Source organism: Rhipicephalus microplus, chromosome 7 (genome assembly GCF_043290135.1).
Source record: "Rhipicephalus microplus isolate Deutch F79 chromosome 7, USDA_Rmic, whole genome shotgun sequence".
NCBI classification, from domain to species: Eukaryota; Metazoa; Arthropoda; class Arachnida; order Ixodida; family Ixodidae; genus Rhipicephalus; species Rhipicephalus microplus.
In genome coordinates this window covers 16,059,472-16,081,207 of record NC_134706.1, presented here as the reverse complement: position 1 = coordinate 16,081,207, position 21,736 = coordinate 16,059,472, and the positions used below count along the sequence as shown (strand labels likewise).

Sequence of the window (21,736 nt, the reverse complement as noted above, 5' to 3'; positions counted from 1 at the left end):
ATGATACCCAAACAGCATGACAATGGAGGCGATATCATAGAGGCCTGTGTGCCTATGTTTCAGAGCACGTCAAAAAAACCTCAGGTGGTCAAAACTTTCAAAGCCCTGCACTATGGTGTCCCTCAATATAATATAGTGATTTTCTAACGTTATACCCCTACAATTATTGTAAGGATCACCCCACCCCCGCCCCCTCGACGTATTTTCCTCTCAATGACAGGCTCTCGGTGTTGACGTGCCATTGGAAGCTGGCGAGTCAGCAGACTCTCACCACCGATCGGGGGAGAATGCCTCCGCTGGCACGGAAATGACTTTCAAAGTAGAGCCGGATCAACGGAGCAGTGAGGCTACGTCGGACTGTTCCAACTTCGACGATTCCGAGTTGCGGGACGTCACCGTTTCGGAGCTACTCAGCGCGTGCACGGATGGTGGTGCTACGGAGGAGCTCGTGGAGCAAGCTGGTGGCAGGGCACTCGTGGACGGCAACACGAACGGTGGCGAACTGTCGCTCGAAGATAGGTCAGTTCAGCATTGTCATCAACAGTGTGCTTGATTGGGCTTGTTAATGGTGCACGGTGGACGACGACTAAAACAGCGTGGACGGGACAAATGAAGCAGCGCTGCGTTTGTGTTCTCTTCTCGTTTGTCCCATCCTTCGCACTGTTTTAGTCGTCGTCAGCATTGTCAAATTGGCACAGCTCGCTGTTGCCGTAATGTTGGGCTTATGCTTTGTTGTGGTGATGCTAAGCTCGGGGTGAATAACCGAGCGCTTCGTACATTTACATTAGTGTTACAGCATTCTAAATTACTTGGACATGAATTAGAAGGACATGAATTTGAAGTTTCTGAAGTTTTGAAGTATTCAAAGTGACAGTTTACTGCATGCAACACTCCTTATCTTGCACAGGCGCCATGACAACTCCATATATTGCACAGGCTCTGTGACAACTGATGCGGTAGCTAGGCCTTCCGTGGTAGCGTCTTGGGGGTTTTGCTGTATCACGGAGCACTTCTTGAAATTCGCTACTAGCGTCCTTCGCACCTTTATCGCACCAAACTTGTGCCGCGTGCGAAATTTGCGCTCAAGATTTGACATCGTGAAACTTCTCCGCTGACACTGAGGCAAAATGGCGCGCATGGACGCGCACCTCAATACCTGGAGCAGAGGAAGTCTGGAGCCTCCACCAATAGGGAGACAAGCTCAAGTCACGTGCGCGAAGTAGCGAATAGGAAGGCGCTCTGATACCGCCGCTCATTTTACAACCTGCCAATAGTTGAATTGGACCCATTCTAGCGGGAATTTGAAGGTGAAAGACGGCTCTCTCAAATGAGACCAAGTGGGCCGCGCTGGCACTCATGAAAGGGCAGGGGCGCGTCACGGAAAAGGTGCGATTTCAACGTTGATTTCGGCTCGAATATAGCTAGAAAGCGCCGTATAAAAGGCTTTCGCGGCTAAAATAATGATATAAGTGGCATTAAATTCACGCAACAAGTGGACTAGTAGCTGTAGATTTCAAAAACACAATAAAAAAAACAACCATTTTTGCGATTTTTCGGTCTCCACAGTCTGTGTCCCCCCTTAAAAGGGGTTTCATTTCATCGGGAGGTTGCTATGCCGCAGAACCACCCATGCAAGGAAAATCTTGGCTGCCGCTAAGCCACAATTCGTCTTATTCATTTTTCTGTGCGACCCACTGGCATTTCGGTAGGGTTTGGAAGGGGCCGCGAGGACTGGCATTGCTAGAATGAAAGCCTCTAACACTATGAGTCGTTTCTCGACTTTTTCGCTTGGCAAAGGGGCATGTGCCACGGCATCGTGGAAAAGGCAGGTACAGTGTTTAAATTCACATGTTACGTGCGTGTCGATAAACTATTTTTTGAACTTTAAAAGTGTGTTAAGCAGGATTATACGACCTAGGTAGCATAGAAAATTTTAGAACCCGATGTATTTTACCACTGGCTGCTTTATCCCTACTATTACTCCATTATACTGCTACTATTCAAAGTTGCTTCCACCTTGTTCCGAAAAAAATAAAAGGCATTTGCATTAGCCTTGTTCTAATTCATAAAAATGTAGAGATGTAAGCTGGGTCATGACAAACATGCTCAATATTCTTTATAGTAGTATGCGCTATAATATTTGAACTATGGGATTCAAAATTACTCCACCAAGTCGCTATTCGGTTCAAATTCGCTTTGCAACTTACTTTTTGCCCAAATTGGTACCATTGGCAGTTGTCGTAAAGCTTGGCTTGTGCTTTGTTGCGTCGACATCCATTGTGGCGGCATCTTTAGCAACTATGGCTATTGGTTGTTATGCTACTAAGTGCAAGGTCGCTGGTCTGATTGCAATCACAGCGGTGGCATTTCAACGGGGCAAAAGATGTCCATCTAATTAAATTTATGTGCACCTTGAAGGACTTCACACTCCAGCATGCCTTGCAGTCATGTCCGGGTTCTGACACATGCAATTCCAGTGTATTTGTCATCAAGAATTAGAATGGCTTACTTATGTGGTTTGGTTGTGATGAAACGTCGTAGATTCCTTCTGCTTTCAGTGTAATAAGTGGCATTTGTCACTTCATTATGGTATTCGGGTTGTGCAGTGCTCACACATTGAAATGCGACAGTTATAAGACTAGGCAATGGCTGTACAGTAGGCTCTCAGTAAACTGAAATCTGTTAAATGGAACTGCTGCTCAAATGGAACAACTTCCTCTGATATGATTGGTTTCATGAATGCTGAAACACACTTCACCTCTCAGTAAATGGAACTCCCGTTAAATGGAACACATTTTTCTGGATCCTTCAGGTCCCGTTTAATGAGAGCCTACTGTACTTCTGTTTCCATTGTTTTCAGTTCGCTTCGTATCAACATATTTGGAACTCAAAACGCTTACGTCAGAGCCAACATGACTTTTAGTGGCCAGATTTTGTGAGGCCGGCGAGTCAGTCAGCTGTCAGAACACATGGGCGCAATCACATCGTCATGCAACAAGAAAACACGACTGCTTCTAGACTGGCGTGCTCTCTAGCCAAATACGAACAACAAGTTAAGTGACACGGGATCCGAACACAATGCCAATACAACAGACAAACAGCATAAAAATCACGAGCAATATAATGCACTTACAAGGCACTGCAAATGTGGCATCGCCAATGTTTGACTCACCGTAAGGGCCTGCGGGCCTGGTTCGCAGATTCGTACAGACTCGTCGAGAGCTGTTCGTCCACGCACGCTGCCAAACTCAAAAGAGCTTCGCTGCTGTTCCCTGCGCAGCTGGTTACCCGGGCTGGTAGGGCAGCATGACAACGCACCCACAGCGCCTTCTCTTGCTTGACATCAAAACTAACCACGTTAACACTAACCCGCTGGATGCACGTGCCATGCGGAAAAAGCAACCGTGCAAGGGTGATAGCACCCTCACAATTTGTAGCAACATGAGGTGATATTGCGTATACAATTGCACAAGCAAGTCGTTATACTAAAGGTTTCAGTGTCACATTTCAAACTGTGAATGCTGTATATTCTAGGTAGAAGAGCTCAGACACGTTTTATGGTTAGTGGTCTAGTGCATTCACGTGTCAATGGTAACATGCTTTATGTTTAGTAATATAATGCAATAACATGTGAATTTTGATGCAATGCACTTTTGAAGTTTGTTGCTGCTGGTATTTATTTGTCATTCTTTTTATATTGCACTGGCATCCTGCATATTGTGTTTGTGCTAAAAGAGCCTGAATTCACTTTTCCCACTGTCGGCGGCAAAGTTTTCACAGTGTTGTTGTGAAGCTTTTCACTTGTTTGTTTCAAGAGAACAGAAACTATCATCATTACGGATGGCCTCCACCTTATATTGAATCTGGCATCACCAGGCAAATAGCACAGCTGCACTTCGTGTGTGCAGTGCAGTACGTTAGCATGATCAATACTAATGAAGCCAGGACTATAAGTCTAATTTGTTCATGTTGAGCATGACCGAATCAAGCTTAGTTTAACTTAGTGGAGCCTAGTTATACATTGTCAAATATTATTAAGCCAAGCCTAGTTAACTTATCTAATTAGGATTAAGCCTAATAAGCTAATATAAATGAAGTCAAGTTTGCCCAGCTAGGTTTAGGGTTGAGCCAGGCCAAATTAAGTTTTCCAGCGTAAGCTGATCCAATTTAATCCATCAGTCAAAATCAAGAATTCCGGCCTTCTGTGATCAAGCCAGTTGTAAGTAAATGTGTAAATACACTAATCCGAATTAAGGAGGATTATTACAAATACAGATTTAGTCAAGATTGATTAAGCTCTGCTTAGCAAGTCCATGCCAGATTAGTCTAACCCACGCCCCGACTATAATTAATCTAGGCCAAGCCCATGCAAAAAGGGGAGACCGTCTCTCGAGGACAGGGATGACATGCAGTTTGAACTGCCGTCCTTTGGGGTGTTTGAAGATGCGCTGGAGACGAAACAGCCAGTGTCCAGCAGGCTTCGGCGTCACATCATCCGGTGCCTCTTTGACGCTTGCTCCAAGATAACCCTGTAAGACAAAGCATCCTCATTTTGTATGCGACATTCTTTCTTTAGTGTTGTCATCTGCGTGCTAAGTGTACTGCATCTGGAAGCCCGCGAGCTTGTTTTTCACTTTTCTAGCACGCTTAGCAAACAACGACAGAAAATAACGACGGGGACACAGCACTTTTCCGTTGTATGTTTAGCGCACTTTGAAACTAAAGACAAATGACCCCGAACATGCCCGAAGATACATGTCACAGACCTTTTTTGAGTGTGTTTGTGCTAGTCAGCATGAAAGACAAACCAGTATTTGTGCATGTTTTATGATGAATCTACAGTCGAACCTTCTCATAACGAAGTTGACGCTGACATGAAAATTACAATATTATGCCCTCAAGTTCATCATAAACGTTCAACAGACTCTTGTTAAATGAACCCTAAAGACTGAAGAAACCAGGAATATATGCTCTAAGACGATTTCCATTTATTGAGTGAGTTGTAGGGGTGTGGAATTAAGTTATGAAACCAATCGCATTAACAGCACTCCTTTAGTTTAAGCTGCAGTTTCATTTAAGGAATTTTTGTTTACACAGAGTCTACGGTATATTTGCAACAGTGCATTAGTGTCAAGATATTCATTACATCCATAGTCACTATATCAAGAGTTGACTGTAGATACATAGTTGTTGCTACCACCACCACTGCCATGATGATAATTATCATAAGCAGTTACAGTAAAACTCCTCGAATACATTTTTCTCTGGATCACGAAAAGAAATACATACAGTAGCTGAGAAGCCTAGTGTGAACCTGTGGTTCAAGTTTGGAGAGAGTGCTGCTAAATAGGTAAAACAGATGCACTTCACACAGCTCTTAGTCAGAAATGTTTATTTATCGGTCAATGACTCGGTGAAGTTCTTCACGGAAGTATGGAATTTATTTCGGTCCTGTGACATGACGAAATTTTTTTTTAGCAGTCGGAAAACTTGCGATACCCCGCATCGCCAAACTCATTCATGCACCTCCAATGCAATGACACTTCACAGCATATGAGGTCGGAACGTTGCAGTAACAGTGTGTAAGAAGGCGATTCTAGTAGACAGGCGTTTGTAGCTTCGCTTGTGGGCCCATATGCAAAAGAAATGTTATTCATGGCAAAACATGTGAGGAACGTATAAGCGGGGTTCTACTGCTTATGGAGTCTCATGGCACGTTTACAGACACAGTTATTGTCTCTTGCAACCCAAGAACAACAGCGCAGCTCCAGTCTTCTCTGCAAGAGCGTTGTGACAGGTAGTTTCCATTGCAACCATGAGTACTTTTCTGTTGCTAATGTGAATATTATGCATACACTCAAACTTCATAATAACAAAGTTGCTTCTTAGATGAAAATAACTTCGTTATAAAGGGGTATTTAATACACTATCTAATGCAAGACTTTTTACTTTAGTTCAATATAACCAATATATTGTTATATCCAGGTTTGTTATATCGAGGTTTCAGTGTATTAGAAATCAAAAGTTTTTCATCACGACATAAAATATTACGTTTGGCTGAGCAGTGAGTGATATTAGAATTTTCTATGAGATTTAGCTAGAACTTTAAGTTTCAGACGAAAACTAGGTACAGCAACTTGTGTCTCTATAGGAAAACCACCTACCTCAAATACATGAAAGGTGTTTGGCATCATGGAATGAACAAATGTGACTGGATAGGGCATCTGTGCCAATTCTCCTTGAATTGAATAACAGTGACAGTTGGGTGGCACCTGCTAAAGGGGCCCTGCAACACTTTTTGAGCATGGTCAAAAACGCTGCTGATTGGTAATAAAGGCTCCCAACAACACGCAAGCCAAATATTATAGCGTAGCACACGGCCTGGAATTCACAATAAATTATCAAAGTCAGCTAAAAATTGCTTTCTCTTCTATCGACAAATAACAGAAAAAGCTCAAAAATCACTTGTAGCAAGCCCATCTATCAGCCATTGGCTGATTTGAGCATGGCACGCTCGGTCGTTACAGAAATCGCCGCGGCAGGCCGTGACTTGTCCACGCCTGCGCACGCGATCACATTGAAAAAGCCACGCATTCGAAGAAAAAAAAAAATGCTCAAGGTCACAAGGCACGGGTGACGTATTCTCTTTGCCCCTGCCATCCCTCCCAGCTTAGCTTCCAGCGCTTTTGTCGGGGCGAGAGAAGAGAAAATGTCATTACAGCATGTGCCAAATCTTTGTAACTCCACTAGCACTGAACAGATTCTTAAAATTTTTGCGCCGTTGAATTCGTCAGTCAATAAGCTCTTCCAGTGAATTCATTCCACAGTTACTCGAAAAAATGTTTTAGGTCCCCTTTAAGTTGTACAGCATTCTCTAGCGTTCTTGCCCGGCATAGTGTCCGCTGTTGAGCTTGGTAATTTCCATTTTGGTATTTCGTGTTGGTGTCAATGATTGCTAGCACGTCTGTACCAGTATTTGTTAGCTGGGCCGCTGGTTTTGAAATTTTCGATTTTTCAGATACCCGACGTCGCACCTGTACAGGACTGCTGTGGACCTCCTGCTCCACAAGTACCCACACCTGATTGATACCACTGGGGAAACTGGAAGAGTGAGAGAAATAATTAGCATTTGTTACAAGTCGTAGAGTGCCTGGAAAAGGATGTGTTGTGATGTCCTTTAAAATGTTCTTTTTAGTTTTTTTTATTTACATTGACTGCTAAAGCAAAAAAAAATACAAAGAAACATTTGATTACCCATCATTGTAGCCTAGTGGCTGTGGTCTTGTGCTGTTACTCTTTGAAGATGATGGTTCGACTTTGGCAAAGGCAGCTGTATTTTGTTGGTAGCCGAAAGCAAAAACAGCCACGTACTTCCAGTTGAGCGCACAGTAAAGAACTGCAAGTGATCAGTGATGATCCATAGTTTGTTACCAAGTGAAACAACGTTGTGGTTTCAGTGCAAAAGCATCAAGATTCAACTGTTTCAACCACCACCTACTCTGTGAATAGCATCGAAGAGGTCTTGTCTCCGTGCCATAAACCCTCTTTACAGGTAGGTAATAGTGCACTTGAAGTTGTAAAAGAGCACTTCTGCTTAGGACAGGTGGTAACTACGGAGCCGAACCACAAGAATAAAATGACAAAAAGAATGAGAATGGGGTAGAGCGCATTTGGCAAGCACACTCAAATCATGACTGGTAAATTGCCACTATCCCTCAAGAGGAAGGTATATAACAGTTGCATCTTGCCGGTACTTACCTACAGAGCAGAAACCTGGAGGCTTATAAAGATAGTTCAGCTTGAATTGAGGACGACACAGCAAGCAATGGAGAGGAAAATAATAGGTGTAATCTTAAGAGACAAGAAGAAAGCAGAGTGGGTAAGGAAACAAATCGGCGTTAAGAATATCGTACTTGAAATCAAGAAGAAGAAAGGGACATAGGCCGGGCATGAAGCCTGTAGGCGGGATAACCGCTGGTCATAAAGGGTAACTGACTGGTTTTCCAGAGAAGGCAAGCGGGTGAGGGGGAGACAGAAAGTTAGGTGGGCAGATGAGTTTAGGGAGTTTGCAGGTATAAAGTGGCAGCAGCAAGCACAGGACCGGGTTGATTGGCCGAAAATGGGAGAGGCCTTTGTCCTCCAGTGGGTTTAGTCAGGCTGATGATTAAAACCAAAGTAGTACAGTCGAAACCCGCAAGACCACGAAACTGATGGGGCACGAAAAAAATTTTGTTGAAGCGAAAATATTGTAGTGAAACCGAAAAAATGTAGCTGATTTAAGCTAGCAAAACAAAGGAACGTTTATTCTCAAAATTCAAAAAAGTCTCCGCTGCTTCCTATTTTTTCCCAGCAGCGTCAGGATGTGATTCTCACCCTTGCATAGCGAGGCCATGGTGAAAAGCACGATGAAACAACACGTAAAGCCGCCTTCGTGAACGAACCAAACAGTTGCATTAATACACTAACACCAGTAGCTGTCCACCGTCAAAAGTATCCGACAACGCCGAGATGGAGGCAGGGTATCATGGAGCGACGACTTTTGCATTATTCTATGCCATTCTTATCATCCATCACTCGCGGCTAGGTGATTTTGTTGACAATGCGGATGAACAGCCGCTCTGATTAGTTACCACACCGGCCAAGCGCAAACTTGATGATAAGCACCGGAATTGGTAAAGGCATCGTTCTGTGGTTGCACCCAGCAGCTGCGTGAATAACCATGAACTGAGCGACTGAGCTTCAGCTTCGGATTGTCTGCGGCTCAAAAGCAAGCCAGTGGCAAAGCCGGGGCAGTCTCAATGCCATCACTACCGAGCAATGGCGGCGCCCATGCTTGCTGATCAGCGGCGGTATAGCGGCGATTTCTGGTGGTGCCAACGCGTGTTTTAGACTTCGTTCACACATTTTCAGGCTCTGAAAATGCATCGAAATGTTAAAGCATGGGTTTACTGCATAGAAATAAAGATCTGCGCCTGGAGTTGCATCGTAAAATTTCGTTGAAGCAGGACGATCGAATAAAAAGTGTTCGTTGTGGCGACTATATTTATGCATTGACTCTTGTGGACTGCTAACGGGGAATTGTGAATTTTTCGATGTCGCGGAAATTTCATTGAAGCAGCGCTCATTGTAGCGGAGTTTGACTGTAATCTACTTGAAGTCTCCAATTGTTCTAGAAAAGGCCTAGATGAATTTCTGGGATATTCTACGATAAAATTTTTATAAGTTGGGCATATTGATTTTTTTATAATATAATTAATATCTCATAAACTACTTCAGATACATAAACATAGATTGCATATCTGCATCTGGCAGGCTAAAATGTATTTTGCCTGAAAGTGTCATTTTTATATGGTAAAAGTGAATGAAGTTTTTTTTTTTTTTTTTTGAAGACATTAATCGGTTGGCCAAGGACGTAGGGCTGAAATGGTTGCCTGTGCTGCAGGAGCTGTGGGTCGACTCGCTGAAGTCCAAGTTCAAGAACGTTCGACGCCGGCTGCCGGAACACGTTTGGAACATGAACGAGGTCCGGAGCAAGTTCACTGCAACCACACGGCGGGCCGCCGCTCCACCGAAATCAAAAGAGGGTGTGGGACGTGTCGTTCGTCCTGTGGTAAATGCCACCTCTCTTTCTGTCGCTCTAGTGACCCATGCAAGTCTGTGGCACTTTCCGTAGTTCCCCCAGGGATCTTTTCGTTGGCACGGGGTGTCTCTCGATGTTAATTTTTGAAAATTTGAAAGCTCACCGCATCGCATGCCTCGATTCTCGAACACGCAAGACTGCATGCTCAACACGTCTTGCGCTGGGTAGCCTGTTGGGACTTTGGGTCCAGTGGGTCTCATTTTGGTAGCGGGGTCCCTTCGCAAGACCCTTCAAGCAACAAGTCAGATGAGGCACTCGTAAGAATGACGAAAATTTAGTTACATGGTTACGAATGGAGAAGTTGACATACCGTGCTTATTGCGTATAACCCACACCAAAAACTAGAAAATTTCAGTGGCCAAGTGGGGGTGCAAATAATATGATAGGTTTTTTTATAGTGCTGCTTCACAGCAATACGTGTTATGCCATGAAGCTATCTAACAGTGCAGCGAAGGCTATGGATGCGGTTTTCGCAAATTCGTGTTGCTCCACAAGCAGTATGGCAGCTTGCGGCCCATTCCGGTTTGGCTTGCTTGCGTCGTTGAAGCGTTTAGAGAAATATTTGGCGAGAGACAATTTGATTGTTTAGTGTAAACCTCACTGTCACTTAGAAGTGGGGCAGTTTGGGCTAGTTGGTATGATATGACGATAGTTATAGCGCGAGAACAGAACGACGAGGTGTCCTTCTTGTATCTTTGTCGTCATCCTGCTCTCGCGCTATAACTATCATCATCCTCACTGTCACATTACAAGTATGTTATTTTTTTGGACGTTTGCGGCCGCACAGTGACTTTCTATCACCCTCCACATGTTTGTATGTCATGGACATCATGTTTATTATGGAAAAAAGCTTGCCAAAAATGTGGTGCTGTGTAAAAAAGAGAAGAAAAAGAAAGGCATTTTTGCGAAGTGAATAATATCTGTATCTTACCTACGACTTCCCACAAATAATAATAAATAAAACAGTATTTATTTCAGCAAGGCAAATTAGATATTAGTAAATTTAAGCGCTACTTTAGATATTAGTAATTTAAGTGCTAATTTAAGTGCACGAAGAGAGGGCGCAATCTAAACGATGGCCAAGTATAGTCGCGAACGCACAACACCAAGATTTCCCACACGACACCAGATTTTGCACACGTCTGAGGTTGCTAGAGTTCCAAGAACTCTCCCAGCAAGTAGGGGGATGTTCGGAAAGACCGGTTCCTCATAGACGTGCCAAAATTTTCTGTGCCTGTCTGCGTTCGGGTAGAATAGTGTAGCAGCCTGACAGGTTTATTGTCAAACAAGCCACCCCATGTAGCCGCATCCGTGGAAAGAGGGGGGGGATGAGGAGCGGTCGACTAATCCCTTGTCGTTTGCTAGGAGTTACTCCTTAACAACTGCGAATTTCCAAGACTTCGCTATCCTCGAAAGGTTCAGCTGCAACCGGTTTGGTTTTAGCTGCCACCCGAAACCGCGAATATCATGGTGGCATCTAAAATGGCCCCGGCGCCTCCTCGTTTGCCCGGAAAGCCTTGTATGGAGTCAAGGTCACAATGGCCTTTCCTGTTTCGTGGGTTTTCTTATCGCCTGAGCCAGCCCGAGGGCACTCTTGTTCGCGCTTGACAGAGAGGAAATCAGCTCGTCTCAACTGCGCACTTTTGCTTGGAATGCGTCTACAACTTAGCAACCGGTTCACAGCTGTTGAAAAAACCTAAATGATGATGACAGTCATAACAAGCCTATGAAGCAGGTCGTTGCAGCTGTAGTGCAAATATTCGCGAGTTTGACGATGTATACCTTATCAACAGTCTATGCTATAGAGAGAAATCATAATTTCAGAAATTTTACCCTGCGTAGTAGGTGCATGCCAAACTTGGAGCCGCATTTTCCGGAAAAAAAGTGCACCTCATATGCGAGTAAATACAGAATTCGTCTCGTGTAGGTCCCTTGCGGAGAGTCAATTTGTTGTTGGATAAAGTGTTTGCTGTTCCCATCGCAATCACCCCTGCTTCTAAATTCTATCCCCTGTAAGCACTCGCGAGATCTGTGACAAGCTACTTGGAAAATATGTCTCAATCTACAATGTGCAAAGTGCTTTATAGTTTAATGCAAGATTGCCTTGCCCACTATTCTAATAATGATAGTTCCATGATTTCAAATTATCACCGAGAGTACTTTTCTGGCAGTATCACACAAGGAGGCACCATGTTACATCGTTGGAGCAAACATGATTGTGTCTTTCTAGGCCATACAAGGTGTGACGTCGTTCAGCGCCAATTCCTCGTGGCAAACGGGCCTGCCGGCACTTGCAGGCACGGAAGGCGGAGGCGATCAGAGCGAAGCACTTGCAGTCAAGGAGCGGAGTGACAGCATACGTGACATGACAGTGGAGCAAGCCATCGCCGCCTTCACTTCTTACAGGCAGGAGTCAGCTGTAAGTTCGCTGTCATTACACCGTGATATCTGCTGCTGCTGTTTGCAGTTCCATGGCATCGTGCATTTTTATTATAAGTGATGCTGCTGTATTCCTTGCTCTGCTGTATCACAGGGATAGCCGCTACTGCTGTTCTTTGCTATTTTATGCTAGCTGTGATGTCGAGAGTATGAAGGCCTTTTTGGTCGGGATGCAGCATATTGAAATGAGGGACCCGGACAGTGCCCAAAATGATTTCAAATAACAGATGCACTAACATTTTGGCATTGTGAACATAGCTCCCCTGGGCGAGACGAAACATTACTACATTTTCTTGGGGACATCACAAGCGTGAGAGTGCCTTGCCAGTTGAAGGGGCCCTTCAACTCTTTTTGAGCATAGGCAGAAAAGGCTGCCGATCGGTAGTGGAGGCTCCCGATTATGGTGCAGCACACAGCTTAAAATTTGAAATTAGCTCCAAAGTCAGCTCGAAATTCCTCGCTTATGTTTAGACAAATGATGCCCTGCTACCGCTTCGTTAAGGCGAAGTCCACGGCCACCGGCCAATTCGAGCATTGGAAGCTGTGTAGCTACCGCAGCCACCACGGGATGCTGCAACGTGCCCGCACTGCATTTTGTAGTGCTAGAATTACGTTCTGTGCTTGAATCGTGCTAGAGTTAGCGCTATAATTATGCAAGCGCACTCGTGGTCACACTGAAAGTAAGCTGCGTGTTCAAAGAAAAAAAAATGAAGTAAGTGCTCAAGGTTGGGATGTGCACTCACAAGTGAATTTAGATTCTTGCCCTCTTGTCATCTCTCCATGCGTAGCTTTCAGTACACATGATAGTTTGCAAAGAGAGAAAAAGCGCTTGAGTGCGTGCAGCAAATCCCTGGAACCCCAACGCGACAGATTCTGAAAACTTTTATGGCGGTCGATTTGTGAGGTAATAACCTCCTTTAACAAAGTCGTTAGATGATTATTTTGAAAAGTGTTGCAGGGCTCCTTTCCCTAATCGCACCAAATTTTGCTGCAACGTTGAAGCAGCTTTCCAACTTTCTCAATTTTGCAGCAACGATGAGTCAACATTGGGTGCTACTTGGGTAGCTAATCACGACTATGCTGCCCACTAAACTATTCTCCGACATCTCCCTTCCTAGTTGCTCGCCGACTTCAAGACGCTGTGGACTGCCGACATTCCTGAATGCTTCGAAAAGGGCATCAAGAGGATGTTCCTGGTGCTGATGAACTCGGGGACGAAGGATGAGATACAGAAGATTTCCAATGCTGGAAACGGTACGCTAACCTGCTTTATGATGTGTCAAGTTTTGAGGGCCTTACTGAGCCAATTTGAGGACCTTACTGGCACAGGTGTACTGGTGTTTTGAGTTTCGATGTGGCATTAACTTTTAAAAATTTATTTGCTGGTTTAGAATGAAACATATCATTCCAAAATTAGGCAAAAGGGAGTTTTGAAGTAATTCTTTATCTATGTAAGCTAATTTAGCACTTGGCTTCAGTGTCTCTTTGTAAGAAAAATAAAATGGATTGTTTCTTTTGCTTATGTGCAGTTATCCATGAGTATCATTTATAAATCATATATTCAGAACATTCAGTCTGAAATCTTAAAGCAGCAGTTCTCGGCCATGGAAATGTTGGGGATGCCTTGTGGACCGGTGGAAGTGATGGGGGACCCCTCGCAGTGGAAGGGAGGGAGGTGGGGTACGTAGGCAAATTAACACAACTGGAGCGTGAAACAGGTGCCTTTTATTGCTACCAAAAACATCGAACAAATGTGCCACATCACTTCATTTGGACATATCTTCAACGCCTGGCACAGCCGCACTTAAATTTAAGTGCGACTTAAAAAAAAGAGCGGGTGAGGGTTTTTCGGATCATAGATTATCATTTGTGAACCACTGTCCTAAAGTATACTTTTCTTTATTAGTGCACTGTGCTTAAAGTTCACAATCAAACATGCTCTGAAAATTTTTTGTTTTGCCACAGATATTCTTCTCATGGTGTTGGGTGCCATTGCTCAAAGGGTTTCAGAAAGTCTGGACAGTCTTCTGACAGAGGTGGGCCTTTCAAGACTTCTTTGCTGTATTGTCTTTCATAGTTACCAGTTTTTCATTTGCAGTGTGTCTGATGACGACTTCATTGTTTGCTCTAAAATACTGTTGTCACTCTATGGCCAAAATACCTAATTTCACTAGAGGCAAGCCGATAGGGACCGCAATGCACGCAGCAGCCACAAAAAGTGAGTTGTGTAGTTTTATTGGCCCTGTATGTCACAGTAAACATTGTGACACACAGCTGGGCACTGGCAACAATGTTGGTCAGCGCACCGCGAATCGCAGCTGGCACACTCCTGTTTGAGAACCATTGTTTGGTTGAGGGAACAATGTATTGCAAATGCGGTAGCTCTTGGAAAGCATTGACAGACAGGTCGAATTGCCCATTGAAATAAATTGCCGTATCCGCAACTTCGTTTAAACCGGTAATTCGTTCTATTTCTTTTTCATGATATCGAGATTTTACAGTATTACAATATTGACCAGCTCTAAGCGGCAGGCCAGCTTGTGTTGTTCTTAGTGAAATAAATAAAAAACACCGAACAAGGTAAAAGGTGGAAAAATTTTAAAGACATTCTTGCTTCCAAATAAGAGCCTTGTTTACAATGACAGTAAACAAAACAGTATGTCCTCTTTAAGTATGTGTTATCACGTTGCAGGCATTGCATATGCAAGGGGAGCAGTGTTCTGATATTTCTGTTCGGTCTTAATAGCTAGATTCCTAGCGCAATCCGAGTGCCACAATTAATCTGCACGAACTCGCCCAGTTTTCCACCTTATGGAACAACTTTCTTTCAGTGGCGATGGTGCAGGCATCGTCCTAGTTGATTTCCTGTCCAATGGATACCACATGCTTCACAAGAGAATTAGAAGCAACTTTCTTATTCTTGTCCTCATTAAAATGCTTCATCATTAAAATCTTACAAGAAAATAAGTTTGTTATATTCGAAAATTTGTTATAAAGGTTTTTTCTAACACTGTGTCTATTGCAGGACTATTTCTCATTAACTTCATAAGTACGGACATTTCGTTATATGCGTGTTCATTATATCGATGTGTGAGTGTATGTTATTCCCAGTCTGCTCAAGGAATGTCGTACAGTACTCCTGGAAAGTTTTGCCTTTTCAGCTACATCTTTGACATCTGTGAGACCGCTTCTGTGTTTGGGTGTTTCGTTCTTGTCAGCGAGAGATTCCTGGAGGAGAATGCGCTAAGTAAAAAGAAATTTTCAACTTGCCCCTTCACTTCTACATTGGCCCCGACCGTTCTCTGAGTGGGAGCGTTATCATTGCTGGGGTTTGACAATCGAGAACCACGATATGATTATGAGAGACACCGCAGCGGCAGCAACCTCCTAAAAAGGTCACTTCTATAACGACAATGTGGAACCCCCCGGTAGCCACACGCACTAACCAGGTGACCTTTTAGGTTACGTCAGTTTAAGAGTAGACCTGCGTCATGGAGGAAGAATCACTGAGGAGAGGCCCCGACGTCCTAATCATAATTTGTCCAGCCTCGTCTATTTGCTGCGTTTACAATAGTATTAACAAACTTGTAAGCAAGGTAATTTCAGAAGTGATCGATCACTTTATACTAGCTTCTCAATTACGTTTTTGAAGGAAGTAATTACCTATACGTGTAATTATAATCCAGCGCTTTTCGTTTTTTTTTTTCTGTATTGTGTACAAGTTGAATTCTTAGTGAGAATAGCTGGTCTTTGCTGCTCTTCTTTTTTGTCCGACAGGGCCCAACACTTCCAACTCCATGTCTAGTCCAACGACCCAACGGGAACCTAGACCTGTTTGTCGGCGGGTTCTACCTGCTCACCGCCTCATCTCTGCTCGGAGGCGTGTGCGTGCTGTTCGCATCCTTCTGGGTGTTCCACATCGAGTATCCGCAGGGAGGCCGGAACATCCTGACATTCCTGGAACACGCCTTCCTCAACTTGCGTCACACCAAGCCCCGGCTCAGGTGCTGGGAGCTCATCAACCTGTACAGAAGCACGCACAAATGACGCTCCGTGTTGGAGTTTTGTTATTATCTAAGAAAGAGAGCCAAAGATGATGGTTGCTACGTTTAGCGCTGTTAGATGAACATCGCTATCGATGCAAAAGCTCGCTGAAGGGGAAATGAAAAGTCCTGTGTTCTTAGTCTCACGTTGAACGTTGTTAAGCGTTCATATTTTTCATCATATTGTTCCATCATACAAACTGTTTTCTGCAAGTATATATGTTGTCTGTTCTGTATTTCTGGTAACACTCAATCTCTTATCACAGACTGGGTGTTTCGCTGCCTCATTCTCTTGTCTCTTACTGCGTGCCATCGACTTACGGCGTAGTTGACAAGTTTTTATTGGTGAAGCGTACAGTCTGATCACTGTCACACCTGGTGTCATGCACGAGACAGCTGCATAAATTGTCTCAAAGAGCTAGCTCAAGCCTGCGAGATGTCTGCTGTGCACATTGGTCAAGAACTAGAGCTGTGCGAACAGAAAAATATGGGGTGCGACGCGATTTCAAATATTGAAGTGAAAGTGTGAAACGTATCAAATACTTTCTCTAATATTTCACGAATATTTCTGGAATCTTTTTCCAATAGCTCGAAGCAAAATAGCGGGAAAAAAACGTGCAAGAGGATTTCTGAGCTTATTCTCACGAGATAAAGCAACATGACAGCGTTTCTTTTCGCTAGGACGATGAAGTGCTCGCGGGGTGGTATTTCATAGTCGTCTTATCAAGAATTATGCAATGCGAAGGTCGCATTGATTTGGGTACATGACTTGGTGCTACCAAAGAGTTGCCAACAGCACTTCACACGTGAAAGGCAGAGATGCTATTTTCTCAGCCTCTTCTTTTATTTCAACTTTTATGATGTGGCAGACAGGGGTGTGCTCTCTTCGATTTGCAGTTCCAAATCTGCCTTGTAGATGTTTATGTAGAAAGACATCCAAAATATTGGATGCTAGATATCTTCTGGGACCAAACTTTCAAGCTTCCTGTCCAAATGTTGGGTCCAAAATGGCATTATTTGAGCCCCCACCTCTTCCACATCAATCATCAACATTTTGGAACCAGCAATTTTTCAAGTCAATACATTTGCGACCGCAGCGGAGCCTGAAAGGTAGCTTTGCTGCTATACGGCTTTGAGGAGATGAGGTGTTTAAAAAAATTAGAAGGGGCCACCTTATATCGTACTTTAAAAATTTTAACTGTAATGGAAATTGAAAGGTAGTTTTGCCCCAATACGAGAACGCAATGAGGTAAAGCATATTGAAGATCTGAAGGGATCACTTTCAATGTCAAAGATATTCGAAACTTGAAATTTCGCACATTCCTATCAAGAACACATCTGGACTGCAAAAGTTATGGACGTTCAAATGTCTTGGTGACATTTTGGCGAGCCAATCGTGTGGTGCTCTGTAGCCGTTCGTTTTTCAGGTTATTTAATTCATTGTTGTGACTTGGGTCAGTATGGAGTGTGTGCAAAGGAATAAAAAAAAAGGTATTTAATTGTTCGCTGGGGCTGCTCAGCATTCCCGCCACTTTACCCATTCAGTATACAGGTGTTTTTTTTATGCAATACAGATTTTTCTTTTAAAAACTATAATAGTTAGGCCTTAATCGCCTTCCCAGCCTGTCTATAGGCAGAGGCGAAAAGATTTTGCCAATATTTAGATCATTCAGAAATGATTAATTAACAAAATATTTAACTTTTTATTATTCATATTAGGGCAGTTCATATGGTGATGTTGTTCTACGCTCATTGTTCCACGTCACAAATCATGGACAGCCTAATTTTTAAAAATCAAAATATCGAATGTAGTTTCAAAGATCCTCTGTCAATTTTCCAGACCGCGATGCCGGAGGAACTGAAACTGAACGCACTGGCTATGCCGTAAGGACTACCCTGTGCTGCATCACGAGCACGGTGTTAGATACAAATTGTTTGCATCTTAATTAAACCATATTCAGATGTGAACGTCCCTTTGCGTAATCGCAGAGAGACTTACATGCCACCGTTTTGCATGCATTCGTATTCTGGCACTTCGGGCATCATGCAGATCCCCCGCATCAGGGGGAGATGCCACAGCTGGCACCGTACCAGGAGATCAGACACCGGTCATTGTGAGTATGAAACATCAAAGTGTTTCGGCTTAATATTCGACTCTTGTACCTTTCAGAGGTTAGCAATACAAAGGATAAGATAATCACCCCACATCACGCACAAAGAACCATTGGTCGAGCTGCTCTGCTAGGATGACATACTATTTGTCGCGTGAAGTGGCATTTTTTGAATTACGTAAGGGGAAGTTCAGGCGTGACACAGCACTAAGACCGCCTTTCCAGCGCACTCAGTGCGTTCAGTTTCAGTTTTTCTAGCATAGCCCTTTGGAAATTAGATGATGGATCTTTGAAACTACAATCGATGTCTTCAATTTTTTAAAACTAGGCTCCCCTTAATTTGCGACATAGAACAACTTCGCCAGTGATCTATTTAGTGGCAAAATCTTTCCACCTTGGCCTAGAGACTGGCTGCAAAGACGACACAGTGCCTAACTGTTAGTGTTTTCAAAAGAAAAATTTGTATTGAGTAAACAAAAAAAAAAAACGCCCTGTATATTGAATGGGTAGAAGTATTGGGAATGCAGAGCAGCCCCAGCGATCAATAAAAATGTTTTTTTTTTTTTATTCCTTCGTACACATTCCTATGTGACCACGGTAAATAAAATAACCCTAATGACGAATGTCTACGGAACAGCACGCCAAAATGTCGCCAAGACATTTGAGCGCCCATAACTTATGCAGTGTATATGTGTTCTTGATAGGCATGTGCGAATATTCGAAGTTTCGAATATTTTGGAATAGTGTTGGCTATTCGACTTGCTCTGGAATTGTCACCGGTCGAGTTTCCCAAAACAAATTACAGCAAACGTCCAATTGAAAATGGTGGCCTTCAAGTCACGGTTACCCGAATGATCCCCGGTGCTTCGCCCACTCGTCGTCATTCACTTCGTGGATATGCGGCGATTTTTTTTTAAGTGGTGCCTCTACACGTATTTCAGGTACAAACTTGGAAAACGGCTCATTGCGTGAATATGACTTTCAAGCTCATCCGATTTCAGGCTCATAAAGGTCACGCGAGTGCGTATACTCCGTCCACCTCGTCTTTTCGCCGTCGCGTGAGTTAACCGGCAACCAATTTCTTATAGAAGGCGATTTCTGCAGAGGAATTATGACTAATTATACCGCAAGTTAATTAGCAGTGGCTTAGCTCGGTTACGCCAGGGTATAAATAGCGGGATGCTAATTAGGTGCCGCCGCTAAATGTTTCACGCATGACACTGCACCGGCGTCAAGTCTGTCATGTGCCGCAGTCTTTCACACACGTTGCACGCATATTCAAACGGATTGTTTCCGAAGTCCGTCTCAAAAGGTTCCAGTTGCATTGGCGCTTTCGCTACATTTCACTGTATAGACCTTCTTGATGGAAATGAGGATCCTCTCTTTTCTGGGCTGTTGCACAGAAGCTTATCTCACAGCCTCGACAGTACATTTGGGGTTGGGGGGGGGGAGGGGAGGGGAGGGAGGTCACGCATGTTAACAGCTTAGAAAGAACTATGGCAGCATCCAGGGAGCCTTCAGTTGCCGATATTGTCGGGCATACCACTCAGCCTCCTAGCGACGCCGCTTTGCTAGGCGTTCCTCCCTTTACTCCGGTGTCTCCGCAGCACGTTTAGCCTTCTTTTGTTGGTTCTTCCTACGCTCCTGCACCAATTGCCAGGCAAATTCGGTATCCGATGAGATAAGCTTCTCCAGTTTTCTGCGCCGCTGAGCAGCAATTTCGCTCTTCTTTTGTAGCGCCGCAGCAAACGCGATAAAAAAGAGCAGGGCGTGATTCGAGGTACACGAGCCACGGCGTATAAGAATGAATCTGCCGTGACTATGACGTCACTCATTCTGAATGCGCGGACCTGCGAGGCCAAAGCGAGGCGCGCAATCACTGCTAATAGCGCATGCGCAGCACTACTCAACCTCGGCTAATGTAGCTCACGCTACAACAAGAAAACTTCAGCGTTGTTGTATGGTGACGCAGTGCTACAATTGACCTGCCGAGAGGAGCCGAGACCCTCCTTAATAAATGGAGGGGTGTTCGATTTTAAACTTTCATGATATCTATACAGTGTTGAAATACATACACGTTTTATTATAATACCTTTAAACTATAATGCGTGTTATACCTTCGTGTGTAGTGGGCAGAACAGTGGCGCCACAATCGCTTCACGTCATCCGGCGCCTCCGTGATTAGTTCCAGGAACGGCGCGTGGGCGGAGCTAATCACGCAGGCTACAGGCACCGGGAAGGTTAACTGAGGGGCTGGCAGCATCTGTCAGGTTGGAGAAGGAAAAACCACGAACGCCCGGCCCGAGAGGCGCTAAAGGAATTTCACGTGATGACGATCGTTCGGAAGACTTATTCTATCGCAGAAGGGTTTCCTGAAGGGTCAGTTGGTACATGATTCTACCATTCTATCTTTTTTTTTTAATTAAAAGTGGTCGAAGATGGCAAAATGAAGGAGGTTGCCACAGTTGAGAGCATGCCTATCACGCACCCAGGCGCCTCAGCTCATACTCTAGCGTCCAGATGGCCATTTTGTTCTAAACTGCCAAGGCGGGTATCTTTTGCACCAAGTTAACACGGCATGCAGGACATTAAAATACTAGAAATAGCCTATTCACACCGACACCGCTTACAAGAAGTCGTCTGGGCACCAGTGCGCCGTGTTTGGATGCGAAGACAATCAGCACAAAATAAAGATATTACTCAGCACTGACTGCGAAGATCACAACACGACTCGGGAATCGTACTGGTGCGGTGTTTTCAGATTGCACAGATTTTCATCCCTAACGGAAGCCATCGAGCTCCGCCGCCAGCGGATAATCGATATCAAGAGGAAAAACTATGAGGTCTGTAAAAGTATACGAGTAGGTGCACTTACTGCGTGTCTTGAAGCCAGCTATTTTCCTTGCAGCAGTGATTTGCGTGCAGTATGCCTGCAGTTTGCGGCACCTAATGATTGCTGTACCCTCGGAGGCCACATGCTAGGAGACATTACGACTAACGCGTACGTGCGAACTCTGCGCACGTGGAGTACAAATGTAACGCCCTACTATCACGATGCAAAGAAACATCAACAGCGGGAAGCGTGGCTTTCGACTCGGTCGAACTGCGACATGTTTTGGCTGTCGCTAGGTGAATCTGTGCTTTCAGTCGGTGTTACCGTATAGCACCGTAAAATCATGCTCCGAGTGGTACTTTCGCACTGCGTGTGTGCTCAGAGTGTATACACATGACTGGCAAATGATAAGTACATGTGGTATATGAGCGCAAGCCGGAGCGGAATTTTAGCGCTACGGTGACATCGGCTGAAGTCCGAAGCTCTCCCTAGCGACAATAAAGGCATGTCGCAATTCGACCGAGTCGAAAGTTACCCTTTCGGCTGTTCACGTTTCTTTACACCACGACCGTACGTACCTGACAAAGTTGCTTCCGCAAACCATATTGCACGTGCTGTAGACATTCCGGACTATCGATGAAGGTGTTTCCGACTTTCTACAAGAAAAAAA

The 21,736-nt window shown here is 44.2% G+C and overlaps 1 protein-coding gene across 1 annotated transcript in view; it reads left to right on the top strand.

Moving 5' to 3' along the window:
- Positions 1 to 16,338, top strand: part of LOC119179378 (uncharacterized) — a 35,426-nt gene extending 19,088 nt beyond the window's left edge. The window contains exons 9-16 of the mRNA XM_037430444.2: positions 221 to 519; positions 4,358 to 4,531; positions 7,019 to 7,109; positions 9,443 to 9,610; positions 11,871 to 12,059; positions 13,198 to 13,333; positions 14,045 to 14,115; positions 15,857 to 16,338. Of these exons, the coding sequence (XP_037286341.2) occupies positions 221 to 519; positions 4,358 to 4,531; positions 7,019 to 7,109; positions 9,443 to 9,610; positions 11,871 to 12,059; positions 13,198 to 13,333; positions 14,045 to 14,115; positions 15,857 to 16,126 (1,398 nt within the window). The 3' untranslated portion in view covers positions 16,127 to 16,338. The remainder of the gene's footprint in view (positions 1 to 220; positions 520 to 4,357; positions 4,532 to 7,018; positions 7,110 to 9,442; positions 9,611 to 11,870; positions 12,060 to 13,197; positions 13,334 to 14,044; positions 14,116 to 15,856) is intronic.
- Positions 16,339 to 21,736: the final 5,398 nt, after the last annotated feature.